Raw genomic sequence first — 17,250 nt, 5'->3', positions numbered from 1 at the left:
GCTATTTAGTTGATCTCCTTCCACATCGGCTCTCAGAGACACATATTTGGGACTATCCGGCAACACCGACATGTTCCGCCTTAAATTACTAATTAGCTTTCTCTACTTGTCAATTGTAGGGTCAAATTGATAGCCATGTCTCGAGAAGAGTGTGCAGGATCGATAATCCTTACGTTGAAGCTAGGCGGATCTCTAGCTCCATTGAGCAGACCCTTTCGGCTTGCTCGTGTGCCTCGGCATAAGACGAATTTTCATGCCGACACCCACGAAGGGCTCGAGGTCAACTCGTGTCAAACAGAGCCAGGGGAGAAACACCAAGATGAGCCCCAGCGGGCTTGCCTGACCCCGCTCAGAAGCAGACAGGGACATCCCAACCTTTCTCGTTCGATTCTAACATCGAGCCAAACCCATAGAATCTCCATCGAGGAGAGGCCAATGGGCCACCCAAGCCTATCGAATGGCTCTGGCATCTGTCGAGGGGTGGGTTAAGAAATAGTGGAATGCCACATGAGGGCTCTACCAACCCTCGTCAGCGGATGATGGACCCGGATTCCACTCGAACATGCCCATTAGCAAGCTCATTGAGCAGTGACACTCGAGCCATCGAGGAAAGTATCGTTAGCTTAGCCCCTCTAGTTGTGGAAACCAAGGATGGGGTGACGCATGAAATACAAGCTAACCCCTATCAGACCCCAAGGGGCTTGGGGGCTCGAGCCACCCGATTCTAGATCAATAGGCCGAGGTTCAAAGGCTACCCACGAAGGGTCCCGATGCTGCCTCACGTCAAACAGAGCCTAGGGGGAAAAGCATATGAGCCTCAGCGGCTTGTGCCCAGTCCCGCTTAGAAGTGGATAAGGCCATCCTCAACCTTCTCGTTCGATCCTAGCCTCTAGCTGAGCCCATAGAATCCCCATTGAAGGGGAATCTATTGGAAGGCGGGTTAGGGAGCAACGGAATGCCCCCCGAGGGCTTTGCCAATCCCATCACAGGAGACAAAACCTAGATTCTATCTAAATATACCTGTTAGCGAGCTCACCGAGCGCGTCACTCGAGCCATCGAGGCAAGTGATGCAAACTCAACCCCTTAGGTTGTGGAAACCACGGATAGGGCGATGATCACAAAAATAAGCTGATCCTTGACCAAACCTTTGCTATGCACTGAGGACTCAAGGAAAGTTGGACTTACAAGGAGACTGAACGCACGGTCGTAGAACAAGAGCTAAAATCCTAAGGAAGGGGTACGTGCGAATACAAGAGTAGTTTCACTATCCTCTCTTTGGTCTTCAGTGACATTTGACCCCAGCAACTATAAGGGGTCGAATCTCACTCGAGGGCTAATAAAGGCAGAAAACACCCTTCTTTCGAAATAGTCGTTGCATCAGATCTCTTTCTCATGTTAAGGTTAGTGATAAGGTTTATGGGAATGAATAACCGAGCATGCCTAGGTCAGACTACAAAAAACCCACGCCCTCGACGGCTATGGTAACTTTGCTCACCAACATGATCAAAGTTTCTCTCTTACACACCTTGGGCCCTACTGGTCTTAACGAATAGAAGGATCGAATTGCATGACCCCTTTTTCGAATGCAAAAAGGGAAGAAAGCAAGTTCAATCAAACAAAATGAAATTATGAATTTGTTTAAATGAAACAAAATTATGAATATGTTTTAAGATACAAAAGAGCCTGACACTTGTCCATAGATTACAGATAATGTCCATTAGACCCATTCTACTAACTATCCCCTCTTGGGGAGAACTATCTCTTCAACCTTGTCTGCCAGGTTCTACGCGATAGGAGCCATCGCCTTCTCTATTTCGTCTAGCTCGGAGGCTTCGTAGCCAGGCACTGAAGACAAGGCTCATTGTCTCCAAGTTGATACTATTGGCATAGTGGGAGTGGGTGATGGCGAAGGCTTGAGTAATCCTAGAGCAGAGAGCTTCCCTCTCGAGTTGGCACACCCACGCTATGATATCTACGGTAGCAGAGGCCACAAGCGAGCTGGTTCCCTCTGGCCACGCCACCTCTAGGTCATCGAAGACCACCCCGATGGCAGCGCATAGGAGATCATGCTCATCGCTCTCCATCTAAAGGATCCCCCACATCTTAGCAAGCTCTGTGACTAGCCTAGTGGAGACACTCTTGGCCTCTAGCCTTTAGGCTACCATGGTTCCAAGATTGGCCTGGAGGGAGCTGACCCCCTAACACGCCTCGTAGCGCTCTCGTATAGCCTGGTCATGCTCCTCGTGGGCTGCACTGTGCTTCAAGTAGAGCCTCTCCGTAGTCTGGTGCAACTCATCTCGCTCCTTGCATAGCCGGGCTATCGCCTTGGCGTCTAGGCTTGCCCTCTGCTGTAGGGCCACGGACCTTTCCTCGGCTCCTAGCTTGAGCTCCCACTCCCCCTCCACCTCGGCTAGGAGGTCGAGGACCCATTGGCAAGCCTCAGTGTCCCTCTGGAGTAGCTCATCTCACTCCTTTTAGACTCTGGTGGCCTCCTCCTTATCCCGCTGTGCCCTTTCTAATAGTTCCTCAAAAGACTTCTCGACGTCCTCCATGTCCCGGTGGGCCTCAGCCTCCCTGCCGTTGAAGATTGTCTGCCTCCATGGCGAGGGGGGTCAACTCAGCCACCCTTTGTCGGAGCTAGGCGGTCACATCCCTCTACAATCGTGCCTCATCAATGAGGCGATCCTAGTCCTCCTTATGTTCGCGAAGGAACCAGGATTTCTCCTTACTGCGAGCAATAAAAGACTAAAAAAGACGGTGGTCAGAACACAAAAATAGTTGAAGGAAGAAGAGGGTGGGAGGCAAGATTAAGTAAATACCTAGCTGGTGGGAACAATGACATTACGTAGGGCGCCCCTGGACTAGTTTAGAGCTACCAGCACAGTCATGATCCCCTCATTAAGACTCTCCCGCTCCATGCCTTCAGCGGCATCATCGAGGGAGAAGAGTTTCGACGACGGGTCACGCTCCATGCGAAATCCCTCTATAATTTGGAGCATGTCGTCCTACTCCTTCCCTAGCCACTCGGCCTCTGCCTCATCCACGCGCGTCCTCTCAAGTAGGGCCATGAGCTTCTCCCTAGCCTCTTGGGCATCAACATGAGCCTCTGCTTCCTTGATCCAAAGATCAGCCAACTCCTAGCAGACAGGCGACAACGAGCTGTGCTTCTAGTTCCTCACACTGCCGCTTCTCTTTAGTGAGGTGGTCCCAAACATCCTTCTCATGATGAAGGAACATGGACCTTTCCTAGATACGACGCATGAGAGACTACGGAGAGACACGAGTTAAGAGGCACAAAGGAGAGAGACGAAGGTTGAAGACACAGACATGACATACATGGCCGACTGGCGTGACGACGTCCTACAATGAGTTTAGTGCAGTGGTTAGGGTGTTGACTGTGATCCCGACCCCTAAGTGAACACACACCCACTCCCTCTCCTCTATGGCATCATCGAGGGCGAAGAGCGTTGCCCCTGGGTTCTGCCAGTTGGCCCACCAGATCTAGGGGCCTCCCTAGGCGTGCGGGTCACCACCGACCTAGACCAGAGGCTAGGATGCCTTAGCGCCGACCCTAGGCAACGTCGATCCCTCTCGTAGTAGCAACTCCTCAGGAATGGGCCCCTCAGCAGTAGAGGGGATGGGTGACGTAGACGAGGAAGCCTGTCCTGCCATCATACCTGCCAAGGATGCACTGGGTGTGACCTCCTCTATTCGCCCCGCCATGGGTGCTGTCATCTACATGGACGACGGCCCCGACTATGTCATCTCCATCGATGATGTCGTGGCTATGCTTGGCCATGCCACATCCACCGAGGATGCCTCGGGTGCGGCCTCCCTAGTCTCCACTACCGTAGACACGCCCACCTACGTGGATGATAGCTCTGGCCACGCCATCTCCACTGTGATGTCGTGGCCGCACCTGGCTGCACCGCGCCTGTCACGGGTGCCCTGGACACGGCCTCCACTGCTTGCCCTCCCATAGACATGGCCATCAACTGTGCCTCTCCGGTGGACCCTGCGGTCACCCCAATGACAGTCCCGTTGGCCTCCGACATGGCACCAGATGGGTCCTGGCATGCCCACCAATGGGCAAGAGTCTTTTTTGGTGCTAGCTTCAAGAGTGTCCCGCGTCCTCCAACGCTATGGAAGGCGCTATGGTTAGATCATGGCAAAAAAATCATTAGAAACAAAAGGACAAAAAATTCTCATCCTACCTTGATGCCATCGGGCGCTAACGTTTTGGGGCTGGCCCGCCCGACCATGGTTGTGACTCCTCATCGGCTGCCACTTTAAGCTCTCCCTTTGCTCGAGAGGCTCAAATGAGGTGGAGCCGTAAGCTCCCCTCAGCTCCGGGGCACCGTAGAAGGCCTAGACGGAGCAGGGCGAATCGCTCCTGCATCTCCCGGGGTGTGTCCTCCCCCTCTTGCTCTAAGAGGTGCCATGGGAAGGGTCCTACCTATGGCAAAGGTGGGTCCTCATCCCTGCCAACCAGATCATCCCACGGGATGGCGACCCAGAGCCGTCCTCCTCCTCTTCCTCCTCCGATGAGCCTTGGCGCCTCTTCCCTCGCTGCAGCTTCGCTCGCTCCTTTGCCCACCATTTCTTCTCCTTGTCATTCTTATCCTTCTTCCTTCGCTCATCTACAACATGGTTTATCACCCTCACGGTCGTGTGCTCTGGCAGTGGTGCGACAGAGGCCTGAAAAGCCCAAATCCGTCGACAACTCGATAAAGCCCAGCTCCAGCCGTATCACAGGATGTCCCGAGATTGGGAACACAACATTGGACTCATCCGTCACCACCTTGATGTGTTGTGCAATCTTGCTATTGTGAAGCGGCCCCTGGGTAAGCACCATCCCACCGAGTTCCACAACCGGCATCATCCCGAACAATGAGAGGGCGCGTGCCATCAGTAGTGCCACCCTGCTCGCGTGGTATGCTCCAATGACACCAGCCCCACGAAGGCTGTGGCTCCTTAGGGATGCGACGGGCTTGAGGATGTCACACATCCTCTTTTTTCCTTGTCAGGTGGCCCCCACGGCCACGTCGGCGGTGCCTCTTCGATCAAGAGCCCGGTAAAGTCCAGCAAGGGGGCGGTGGGGTCGTTCTTCAAGTAGAACCACTATGCGTGCCACCCCTTATTGGATCTGGACTACTAGCAGGGCATGTACTCGGCCGCCCGCTGCCTGGATGTGGATGCCCGTGCATCCCATCGGCACCGGGATCTCCCTTCCTCTGTCCTTCTTCCTATATAGGGAGATGATGAAGAAGTACCTCCACAACTTGAAGTGTGGCTTGATCCCTAGGTACCCCTCGCACATCGTGATGAAGGTCGCGATGTGCTTGATCCCGTTGGGGTTGAGGTGCTATAGCTCGATTTGGTAGTGGTGCAACATCCCTTGGAAGAATGGATTAGGGGGGATCATGAGCCCGCTCTCATGGAAGGGCACGAAGGAGATGATGTAACCGTCGGGCGGCGTCGACACCTCCTCATGGCTGAGAACCTGCCACTCCATCGTGTCGGTCCTCCCGCGAAGAAGACCATGCTTGATTTGGCCCTCCATACGTGCGTAGGTGACATCGGAGCGATACCACGACTCCATGGAGAGCGAAAATGAAGGAGTAAGGACTTTTTAGCGGCGTCGGAGAAGTGAAGGCTACAGATCTAGGGCGCTGGTGGGGGATTAGCAAAGTTGGTGGAAAGGTGGAAAAGACAAGGTTGCAGTTTAGCGTGCCGAAACATGAAGAGGGAGGCCGCTTTTTATAAGGCAGGGTGAGGCGAGAGGCGAACCATCCACCTAGATTTACATGCCTGCTACGCCATGTCACATCACCCCCCGAAGATCGTGCGCATGCTACCTCTGGCTGCTCCCTCGAAGGACGCATCGGATGACAGTTCGCCCAATAGATGAGCCGAGAACCGTTGTAGGTAAGGATGGGATACGGGGCTAAAAACTGCTCCCATGGCCCATGAGTTCGAAGGTTGGCCCACCGACGGGTTCACAACTTGCTCTAGGGCACCTCTAGAGCAAGGGGTTGAAAAGGATGTGCCCGCTAGCTTCCAATACCCAAGCGTACGAGCACTATGAGCATCCTGGCCCACGTTCGAGTCCTAGCCAGCGCACCAGTCCATGGTTTTTCCTTGAAGAAAGGCAAGCAAACCCTTGGGACTGGATGAACGGATCCAAGAACTATATGGACTGGTTCATCATGAATCTAGAGTCGGTCACCAGCTAACCCATGCCAGACCCCATGAACGGGAGCCAAGGCCCCACTCAAACCAGCCCGTTAACAGCTAACCGAGCACCATGGTTCGTCCACCGAGGAAAACATGGCATGGCTCAAACCCTCCATTTTGTCGAAAAAATGCTTGAGGGAGAACGATTGCAAGACGAGGCGACCCCTTGATCAGACCCCCACAACGCGTGGGGGCTCGAGGGGAATTAGACTCGCGAAGAGACCTGAATACGCGATCGCGTGACAGTGGCAGATCGATCGGGTCCTAAGAGGGGCCACAATTAAGGAAAATCCACTCCGGTCCCCAAAGAAATCCCATAGCCACACCCTCGAAAGAAGTCCTGGTCGCAACAGAAAGGGATAGTAACCCACCAAGGCGTCCCGCGGGCAGCAGAAGATTGAAGCCCTCGAAGTCTCTCCATCCGAAAAAGCCTACGAAGGAGTATCCTACTCCTCCGCAGGCTCGGGGGCTACTGTCGGGTATCAGTATTAGGGATACCCGAACAAGGGATCTGAGGATCGCGGACGACAACTCGCCTACATAATCAAGGACGTATTTCAGTCTCGACCGACCCCGAAGGGATGGTTTCCGCCTCGCTAGACCCCTTGGACACGGGCCCCGTGTCGATCGACCCTGAGGGCACGGGCTCCATCTCGCCCTGACCCCTCGGGCGCGGGCTCCGCCTCGCCCCTGCGGGGTCCTGTACCACCCCCAACCACTACGGGTCAAAGCGTGTGGCCCTGGGTCAAGCCTCTGACACCAGAAGGGCGCGAGCACGCCTTGACATGCCCTGTGGCCACGACAGGCCACGCCCGGGGGTTCGCATCGCCAACAATAACGGGTGCATGGGCGTTGTGCTGCCTAATCTTCGTACGGCCGCTGACAAGCACGTCGGTTCACCACGTCGTCCGCCGATATAGGATGGAACGCCACGACCAGCTGATGACATCGAAGCATAGCACCAGTGGTGAACAGGAGCCCGGCGTGGAGCCATCCCCGTCACCATGTACAGCGTCGACGGGACCCGCATGAAGAAGAAGAAGGACGAGGCGGTCCCAGATGGCTTCTTCTCCTTGATTTTCTCCCTCTTTCTCTCTCTCTTCTCTTTTTCTGATTAACCTGCATCTTCCCCTTCTTCTATACAAGGAGGGAGACAGAAGCACGAGCACACGGCTAACCACCTGAACAAACTCTCATCACTTTTCAATCCTTCCACCAGAGAACTGGGATCCGATCCCTCTCTCTCCCATTTGTAACCCCTACTACAGATAGTGCCGGTAACACGAGCAACAGCAGACTGGACGTAGGGACGTTCTGCCCGAACTGGTATAATCCTTGTGTCATACTAGCACACCATTCGGACCAGACGCGTAAACTAGAAATTTACTGGCCGGTGATCCGAAACACCGACAATTATCATCATTGCACTTGATGAATATGATGTGCTTTCTTATCATTATTAGTTATAGTTATGATCATAGCCCATCATAACCACACCATTATGCACGGTCACACATATCTAGGTTCTAGGCAGAATACACGATCCAAACATAAAAACTGAATGTACCAAGTGGTTGTCTGTCTATAAACTGGTGCATTGTTAGGTACTTTAGTTTCCTTTTTTAGAATGGACACGGTTCTTCTAAAATATTAGCATGAACCTAATAAAGCATCTTTAACTAACAACCTCACTAGTGTTAAAAAAAAACCCTCACTCGCTCATCCGAGCCAATTCATGATGATTATACCCATGATTTACAGTAGGATTTTGTGACTTCATATAGGTGAGTGTGAATTCATATTTATAAGTGTCTACGTCTACACAGTAACTAAAAAAAGCATCTCACAACAACATTATTAGCATTTTCTTGATTTCCGGAGCCTGCTCCCTGCGGCTTCTTTGGCTGCGGCTGGTTGGTGTAGCATCTACAGTAAATAGCAACTAGACAGCGAGCAGACCCATTCGATAGCAACAGTCGCATGTGTCTGTTTTTCTGATGTCTGGTTGTCATTGACAATACTGATATGTGCGTAGACACAGGCAAACAGCTAGCTGCAACGGAGTGCAGCTAGCCAGGCTTGTGCAACAACGGCAGCGAGCTGGGGGCTCACCGTGCCAGTGATCTCTGCGACCGATCCAGCGATCCTCTGCGCTGCGAACTGCGGTGTGCCCAGCGCCCGAGCTGTAAAAGCTGAGCGCCGAATAATTGTGCCGCGCGGAGTGGCCTCGCAACTCTTGAATGCCCGGTGCGCCCGCCTCATGTCCAGATCGGCGGAATTCATTGCGCTCGCTGCAAGCCTGTAAGCAAGCAACGGTCGCCGCCTGCTCCCCTCCCCCAATTTACGCCGCCACGTCGTGCAGAGCTGCAGCAGCCTGCACCGGCAGCAGGCTCCGTCGTGGAAGAAGAAAGGTATGGTATGGTATAGGGCCTGATCGGACGGTAAGTCGCCGCATCGGGGCCTCTTCCTCTTGAGCCCATGACTAAGCGGGCCTCTTTCTTCCCTCTATCCTGGCCCAACAACCGACCAACGGCCTCAGCCGCGTGCCAGGCAGGCCCAGCCCACAGCCCAATCAGAAACCCATCAACCTTAGCGGCGCGGGCGGCGAGGCGCAGTCACGCGCAACGGCAGGTAGGCAGGCGGGGGCACGGGGCACCCGCCCGCCTCCCCTCGTCGGCGAGTCCCGCCCGCTTCCGCCGCAAGAAACGGAAGGTGGCCTTGCCCACGCAGCAAAATTTTCCCCTCCCTTCCCCTAGGCTCTAGCAGTAGTAGTCCCTATCCAAAACCTAGACCGCACCCCCACCGCCGCTCCCCTCCCCACCGCCGCCTGCTTGCCTCGCCTCACCTCACCGGGGTCTCGCCGCTCAGGCCCCCGCGGCCGTAGCAGTGGGGGCGTGAGAGAGGGAGCTACCGCTCGTTTGGTTTGGTTTTCCTTCGGTGCAACCCTCGTGACCTCCTCCCGCTTCTGCCTCGCACCGCCGCTCGCAATGGGGATCTAGAGACACCCAATTCTCCCTTTGTAGGCACCTCTCTCTCTTAAGTGATCCCTGCTTCTCCCATTCGTGTTGCGGCTGTCTTCTTTCACTTTTGAAATGTATTTTGCTTGGTGGCGCTGTGTATGCAATAGGTGTAGATTTTCCGATCGAAGTCGATCCAAGTCGGGTTCTTAGAAGGATATCTTGCTCTGCAAGTTCTCTTTCCATTAGCGGTCCTGGATGTTGTACAATTCTCGATTTTGGGTCTGAACAGTATTTTTTCCATATTCAGACTTGTCGATGGAGGGATTTATGTTTGTGCATTCCTGTTTTGTGTTGAGCTTTGTGCTTTTGGTGCTGTTTTCCTGATTGGAATGGCATGCTATGTTCACTGTGGAGTGTTAACTGTTAACACTCAAATATGGTTTGCCGATTTGTTGGAATAAGCTTACTTCGCTGGGATCGGATATTTGACCATCTCTGTTCACTAGATTATGCTGTTTATGGTGGCTTTTGCTTGAGAATTTCATGTGAGTTGTTTGTACAAAGATGAGTGTACACAAGTATTTCTGTGTTTCAATGCTGCATGTGCAGTGCTCAGTGTCAGCTTATTTTTTGAAAGAATGATGCTGTATTCATTTCTTTGTAAGCTTGCTCGGCAGCACTGCTCTCAGCCCTGCGGCTGCGCCTTATTACTGTAGCCTGAACTATTTCTAGTTCATGAACTATCTCTGCAAATTTTGATTTTGGTCAGCGGTTCTACTTGTTGAGTGGATAGCACATGTTGCAGTACCGTCATAGTGAACTAAGTCGGGTCAGTTGGATGGTCGGTACTGTAAGCCTTCCGGAAATAGAATTTCTTGGGCCGCAAGTTGTTGAATAAGAAGTTACTGCATGGCTCGTTACTTAAATTGATATGTGGTGCAGATTTAAAACATGAACCTATAGCGGCCCTATAACGAACTTTAATTTCTATATAGCTTGTTGCCTAGTTGCACCAGAGAGGCTGAGTCAAGAATATCCTGTACTAGTAGTTACAGAGGAGGATTTCTTGGTTTCCAAGAAACGTGCTTGATTGTCGATCCTATTATACATCATTAGTAGTGGTGTACTTTCCTTCAAATTTGCATGCAGCTTGTTTGTATAGAATGGTATTTTTTTAGGGTATGCATTGTATCTTGCAATGAATGTGGTAACGTACTGTCAGATTTGTTTTCTTCTAATCCGGAATGACATGTACTATGTCGTTTATGTTACTTCCCATTTAAGTTGCGCGTTCCTTGTGATAAGTTGACAATACAGGCTGTAACGCCTTCAGTGCAGACCAGTTCTGTCTTTTTTCAGAGGATGATTGGTGTTTGGTCACTTGTCTATGTTTAACAGAAAATGATTTCTTGGTCCGTAAGTAGTTATGTGGTTTATGCCATTTTGTAAATAAAAAACTTTAACTACAGTTCAGTATAGCAGAAGAAATAAACCAGGAATATGGGATGTTGATACTTATACTTAAGAAATTGATTTCTCGATTTATTAGTTATTCTTCATGAGACTCTTGTGCAAGAAATTGCTTACATTGGCATGCCATGTATAAGATTTTATTTAGAAAGTTTTTGACTGCCATGGCTTAATATAGCAGGATCGAATCAAGGTAATTTTATCTACATCTGCACTAAAAGCATTTGGCGATCTTTTGTTGTGCTCTTGCGCTGCCATATGCCAAAAGATGAGTCATTATTAGGAGAGATAATTAACCAGAATTTTTATTTGTGTGTGTGTGTGTGGGGGGGGGGGGGGGGTTGCACAGGCAGTATACTTTATGTCGGTCCTTTACATCTCTATTTTTGAGCTTCGACTGCTGCAAACTAAAGTATGTTAAATTAGAGAAAGTCCCTTTATTAATTCTTAAATTGAATTGAGAGGTTGCCAACCCAGGCTTGAACCTGGGTGCTCGCAGGTCTTGTTGGTACTCCCCTCTGTTGAGACAGCCTGGGGGCGTCTTCTCGTGGTCTGAGTTTCTCTTTTCATTTTTCAATTCTTGAACTGTGTTTTCGCTATGAGACATTCATTCAGTACCTTTTACAGGGTTATTGTCTACCACTGAGAGTTTAAACTGAAGGGAGATCTATAAATCCTGTATCATATTAGGGTTTGTTTTCTTTTCTTTCTCCATTTGTTCTGGTGGGAATCAAGCCTCCAATGGCATCATCGCGAGAACCCAACTCCCTGTGCTTGAAGCGCAAACTTGTCGAAGATTACCTATCGGAAGAGTGCAAATCTCGTCGAATCAAAGCTAAGAATGGGCCCTCATCTGATTCATCTGCTAAGCACTGCAACTGTAGCTGCACAAGACCTAACCTTGCCGATGATTGTGACAATTTCCTGAAGAGCGGAGTCCCTAGCCGTATCATGTATTACAGACAAGGTTCTTGGCACAATTTTCCTGAGAAAATAATGAACTCCCTCATTGAAGAATTCAGTGGCAACAAATCAAGTGTTGTTTCTGTGATGGATGATGAGCCTCTTCTCATTGATTTCTTGTCAATGACCATGGTCAACCTAAAATCCAGAAAGCAACGATCTATTGCATGGGTTGATGATACTGGAAAGTGTTTTTCTCCTTCTCTGTTCCTTGATGAGGAAATTGATGATATGGCCAAAGGGGAATCTGCTAATGTTCAGCGCACTGTACAGGGAATAATGTTGGATAAGGATACAAATGCTCCACCTGAAGTGTTGAAGCAAGTTGTCCTTGATTCTAGCTCTTCAGTTCCTCATAAACTTTCCACCGCAGACATATTACGCAAGAAGATCGCAGCCATGGAAAGAGGCAGCAAAGACTTTCTATTTGTCCAGGACCTTTTCCTCTCTGGAATGGGTCCATTTGCAACACCAAACAATATACTCCGTGTGTACGGTTATTCTCCGAATGATATAACTGCACAGTGTAGACTTGAAGCTTTTGAAAGACAGATTAGGTCCACCAAAGAAAAACGTGGTGATGCAAATGTTAGATATGGATGGCTAGGATCCAAGAAGAATGACATTGTCAGGATTCTAATTAACGGTTTGGATCCCACTGGAGAACATGTTGAGAAGTCAGATTTGAGTGCTGGTGTTTATCTTTCACCAGTAGACCGAGCATTTACCAGGTGCCCTTTCTTAATTCAGTTGTTGTGACTATTCTGTTTTACAAACATGTTTATTATATCAACATCACTTTTTTTTACCAGTGTCGGTCTTTGTGATGTTGACGAAAAAGGAGTGCAGTATATGTTACTGTACCGAGTGATATTGGGTAACCTGGAAGCTGTGGAGCCTGGATCGCATGAGTTTTTTCCAACCAGCGAAATATATGATTCTGGTGTTGACAATTGCTTATACCCAAAGTGTTATGTGATGTGGCCATCACATCTAAGCACTCACATGCAGTTAGAATATCTTGTTAGTTTCAAGCTTGCCCCAAAAGCTCGAAGTAAGATTATTATTGACTATTTAGACGCTTATTATGTCATACAGAGATAGGTGGAGTGAATTTTCTTTCCGGTTTCGCTTATTTTCAGATTACTTGCTTGGCTTGAAAGGCTTATGGTTTCGCCCACCATCAAAGGAAGTTGCAGTGGATATTTCTGCTCTTCAACCTGTGAGGCCACCTGAATCTTGTTAACTTGTTGTTCATCATTGACATGCTGGTTTTCCTGCTAGATGCATGTCTTGTAATAGGAGAACAGAAGCTTTAGCTGCCCAATGATTCCCTTCCCATTCTCTGCTTTCAGTGTCAAATAGTTTTAGATTTGGTTTATAGTATTCCATTTATCCAACTGAGTGAACTGACTGGTCTGTACACAGGTAATGTGTGAAGCAAGTGAAGGACCAAGTACCCCATGGATATCATTCAAAGTCCTGTTCAGATTAATTCAAGATAAAATATCCTTCATAGCAAGGGAACTGCTCTTCCATCATGACGAAGAGCTGAAGGTACTATCTATTCAACAAGTTATATTACGTCTGTTAGTGTTAATTATGATTGTTATGTTGGGCACTGGAATATTTATTTTTCTATTTAACAGGAAGGAAAAATAACTCGTGAAGAAATGGTGAAGATGATGATGATGATAGTTGGAGAGAAAATACTTATGGAAGCCCTGAAGAAACTTCATTACTGTGTGAGTCTCTTGCAGCATGCATGTTCCTTGTTTCAGTGACATTTGAATCTTACAGGCTCATGCTAGTAAATTGCAAGCTTATATAGGAATGATGCATTGACATATGATGCTTGCAAATTCACCATAAGTAGTGTCGTAGTGGTTGCTATATTCACCTCTCAGGCTCTCACAGCTTGGATTCATGCTGATTGCACATGCAGTATAAAAAAATTGATTAAATTCTGGTTTGCAATGATTTGACATAATAGAAAGCTGCCTTTTCCAGCTTGTAAAGACAAACACCTTTTATCTTTCCAGAAGAAAAGGCACAGTTCTTTCAATGAAATTCTATTAGTTCTTGAATTGCATGGATGTAGATATGTTATTTGGCAAATTTGGCTGGCATCGCCTTAGAATGATGACTTAAATCGAACTGAGGCTGTTATGTGCTTACTGTCTAGTACCTACTTTTGACTTTTCTGTTGTTTTTATGTTTGTTATTAGTAGAAAATCCAAATTATCAAGCAGCTGCATATTTCTTTGCTGACTCTCAGGCATCTGATTAAATTTTCTAGGCCTGGATGTGTGCTACTGTGCTACCTTTCTTTGCTGGCATGTTTATGTTCTTAGCATAACCTTTTTATGGTCTTATATCACAGCCATCATTATGGTACAAATCTTCTGTTAAAGCTATTTCTGGTGATCCTGTAAGGACTGAAGCAGAGCAGGTATCCTTGGATACAACAGGCAGGAGTTGTAACCATGGTGATTCATGTGCACAAAATGCAACCGCTGAACACTCAGCAGGTCCTCTTAGCACCAAAGTATGCGGTGCTCTTCCTACTGACGTGGTTCCCAAAGGCTCTGACTATCCAGCACCAACTGGTGTACCAGAAACATCTAGTTCTGCTGGTGCCAAATGCCTGGGTTCTCAAGGCATGGAGGGTGAAGGTAGAGATTCTCCTATGCAGATCATGTCACTGGGAAACTCTACAGCTCAACCTGCGAGATACCAAGATCCTACTGTAACAAGAATGCCACCTATAATTTGTGATGACCCTTTGAGGATTTCTCCTGGAATATCTGCATCTCCTGGTGTGAAAGTTTGCAATTCTGCTCCAACAACCACAGGGCCTCCTGGTTGTGCTTCTCTAGCTCCAACTAATGCTTCAAAGACCCATGAGATTTTGGTTCCAGGTACAACTCCTAGTCCTAAGGGCTGTGAGTCTGTTGTGCCAATCTTGGTACTTGGAAATTCAGAAAGTGCAGGCGTCAAGCGTCTCAATTCTGCACCAAGGATGACACCTGAAGGCCAGGAGTTTCTTTCGCTGGGTATTGTATCGCAGAGCCCTGTTGTTCATCCAGTGAAAGGACCTGATGCTTCATCATCGGCTGCCAGGCCTCCAGTCTACCCACCAGGCAAGTATTTTTGTACCATCAACTTGGCTCAAGCCTACGCATCATGTGTGGCATCGCAAGGCTGGTTGTTGCCTGGCAAATGTTGATCACCAAGGCTTGCCATTCCTTTGCAGGACGTGGAAAATCACCATCCGTGAGCACAGGGATCTGCGATTCTCTATCACTGAGCATCACACCACAAGGGCATGATCCTCCAGCGTCTAGAGCAGAGCCAAAGCAACAAAGATCTCCTGCAGCTGATTCAACGCCAGAAAGTCGTTGCCCACCTCAAGCCATGGATGCGGCCACCAAGGTTCATAATGCTCCCACACCAAGTACGGTGCTCTCAGCCTCTCACTCTGGAATCTGCTGTAGTGCTGCACATCAAGTACTTAGCGTTTACTTAATCTCACTTCTCTTGCTCTTCTTTGCTTGGCCGCTGCAGTAACCAGGGAGAGAAAAGACCAGGCTGTTGCACAGAATAAGCTGCCTGGGCCAGGCCTTGATGGTTGCAGCCATGTCGAAACTCTCATCGCCCTATCAACTCCGCGAGAGAAGGGCGAGCGTTAGAGTATGCATCCTTAGCTGTGTACATGTACCTGCTCCCATACTGGGGTCTGGTGTAACCTGGTGGGATGGAGTATAGTTTTCTCCGTAGACAAGAACACCCCGTCGACTCTTCTGAACATAAATCTTTTTGGCTAGTAAACTGCTGGTGATAATTTATTTCCTGTATATAGATGACTTGTGCCGTGCCTGTGCTAGTTATGGCCCATGGCCGTGGGCGGGTATCTTGGCGAGCTGTGTTCTGTGCCGCTGGGTTGTGCCACTTTGGGCCCATTTTCTGTTTGGAGAACAGATGGGGCTGGGGTGGACTGGGCTGCGATTTGATTGTTGATTCGCTACTCTCTGTATATGATTGTTGTCTCAGTTCGATACCACCCTGCTAATGGATGTGTTTAGTCCAAACTCAAGTGGATTGGAAACAAAAAGGAGTAGAAGACCTAGGCCACAAAGGACATGGATGCCTGGATGGGATGTTAAGCCCTTATCCTCTCATGCTGCTGGCCACCTGGGACTATGATTACTTGACAACACGTCTACACCACAAAGGCACTTGAGATGTCCATCCAGCATAGCTAACCGATGCTGTCAAAGCCATCAGGCAACACTAGGCACTTTCCATTCCATTATTTTACCAAGATTAACTGTAGCCAAGCATGCGCCATTAGCCTCCATCATCCACCACAACCAAGTGATATGATGAGTGAGGCCCCTGCTTCTCTGCGTTCGTTAACCTCCCCGGCCAGCTCCCACTCACCAACCACGCATGCTAGTGGCCGGCGCCGTGTCGTGTCACGTCGCCTCCTCACCGTTGAAATTGCGCTGCCAAAAAAGGCCTCTTCATTCTTTACCCCAGAAAACAACAACAACAATAATAACAAGGGAACAAGTTCTGTGGGGTTAGTTAGTTCGACGGCAACAAAAGAGACGTGAAAGGCGCGAGAAGAACCACTCTTTCCACGGTTCCACCGCCATTTTGCATCGCTTTCTGTGCTCTCGAGCATCTGCATCTCGTCGCATGCAGGTTATTCTTTCTTCTTGTTTGTTCCTCCCTGTGACTTGCGAGGGACATCGGACATGACGCGCATATATGCAAAATCTGATCGTATCATGAGAAAAACGTCGTATTCTGTAAAGAACACAGTGGAGCAATGTGCACATGGAACCGGATCTACTGGCTGCTTTGTCCACAGCATCAAAAGTTAGATCCATATCCTGGCACTAGATTTAAACCAAGTCATTTTTTCTTAAATTTGACTAATATAAGTTTATAAAAAACAATATAAATATTTATGTTCTCAAATTAGTTTATTATAATATATATTCTACAATTAATCTGATATTTCCTTAATTCTAAATTATAAGATGTTTGTGCTTTTTAGATATACATTACTTTTACGATGCATATCTAAGTCGTAGCAAAATCTATGTATCTAGAAAAATAAAAAAGTCTTATAATTTAGAATAGAGGGAGTAATACTTATTTTATATTGTAATTATTAGTGTTTTTTTGTTGAATTTAGCTAACAAAATTAAAATTGTTTGATTTCTGGAAGAAAAAAAAAAGCACTGTAACGAGACAGTCTGTAGTAGACTAGGTAGAATAGTAGTCAAGGCAGCGCGTTTTGCACCTTCCAGAACGATCATATCAGACTGCACCGTGGGCAGTCTAGTGTCTAGTCAAACATCGCATAATGAATATAGCATCATCGATCTGGAAATTCATCGGCCACTGCTACAGCATGTTTGTAGCTGGTGTTAGCTAGAAGAAGGTGCATGAGATGCAACCACAGATTAAGCTTTATTCGTATAGTACTAGGCTGCTGATGGCGCCGCATGGTGATGCTTTAATTTGGGCATATTAATCACTGTAGGTGTGCAGGGATCAAGCACGCACTACTAGCTCAAAACATTCTTTGTGGGAAGTAGAGCA

The 17,250-nt window shown here is 48.5% G+C and overlaps 1 protein-coding gene across 2 annotated transcripts; it reads left to right on the top strand.

The window, feature by feature from the left end:
• The first annotated feature begins 8,872 nt into the window (after nucleotides 1-8,872).
• Nucleotides 8,873-15,506, top strand: LOC136497945 (inactive poly [ADP-ribose] polymerase RCD1-like). Of its 2 annotated transcripts, XM_066493846.1 has the most exons (10): nucleotides 8,873-9,257; nucleotides 11,146-11,218; nucleotides 11,296-12,362; nucleotides 12,444-12,685; nucleotides 12,774-12,853; nucleotides 13,060-13,188; nucleotides 13,281-13,376; nucleotides 14,015-14,774; nucleotides 14,888-15,088; nucleotides 15,199-15,506. In XM_066493846.1, exons 3-10 carry the CDS (start codon nucleotides 11,410-11,412, stop codon nucleotides 15,321-15,323), a joined length of 2,586 nt encoding a protein of 861 aa, XP_066349943.1. In that variant the 5' UTR covers nucleotides 8,873-9,257; nucleotides 11,146-11,218; nucleotides 11,296-11,409; the 3' UTR covers nucleotides 15,324-15,506. The 2 variants fall into 2 exon arrangements, with proteins under 2 accessions (XP_066349943.1, XP_066349944.1); XM_066493847.1 differs by lacking the exon at nucleotides 11,146-11,218.
• Nucleotides 15,507-17,250: the final 1,744 nt, after the last annotated feature.

The sequence above is a fragment of the Miscanthus floridulus genome, chromosome 12 (genome assembly GCF_019320115.1).
Source record: "Miscanthus floridulus cultivar M001 chromosome 12, ASM1932011v1, whole genome shotgun sequence".
Lineage (NCBI taxonomy): Eukaryota > Viridiplantae > Streptophyta > Magnoliopsida > Poales > Poaceae > Miscanthus > Miscanthus floridulus.
This window is presented reverse-complemented; position numbering and strand designations above follow the sequence as displayed.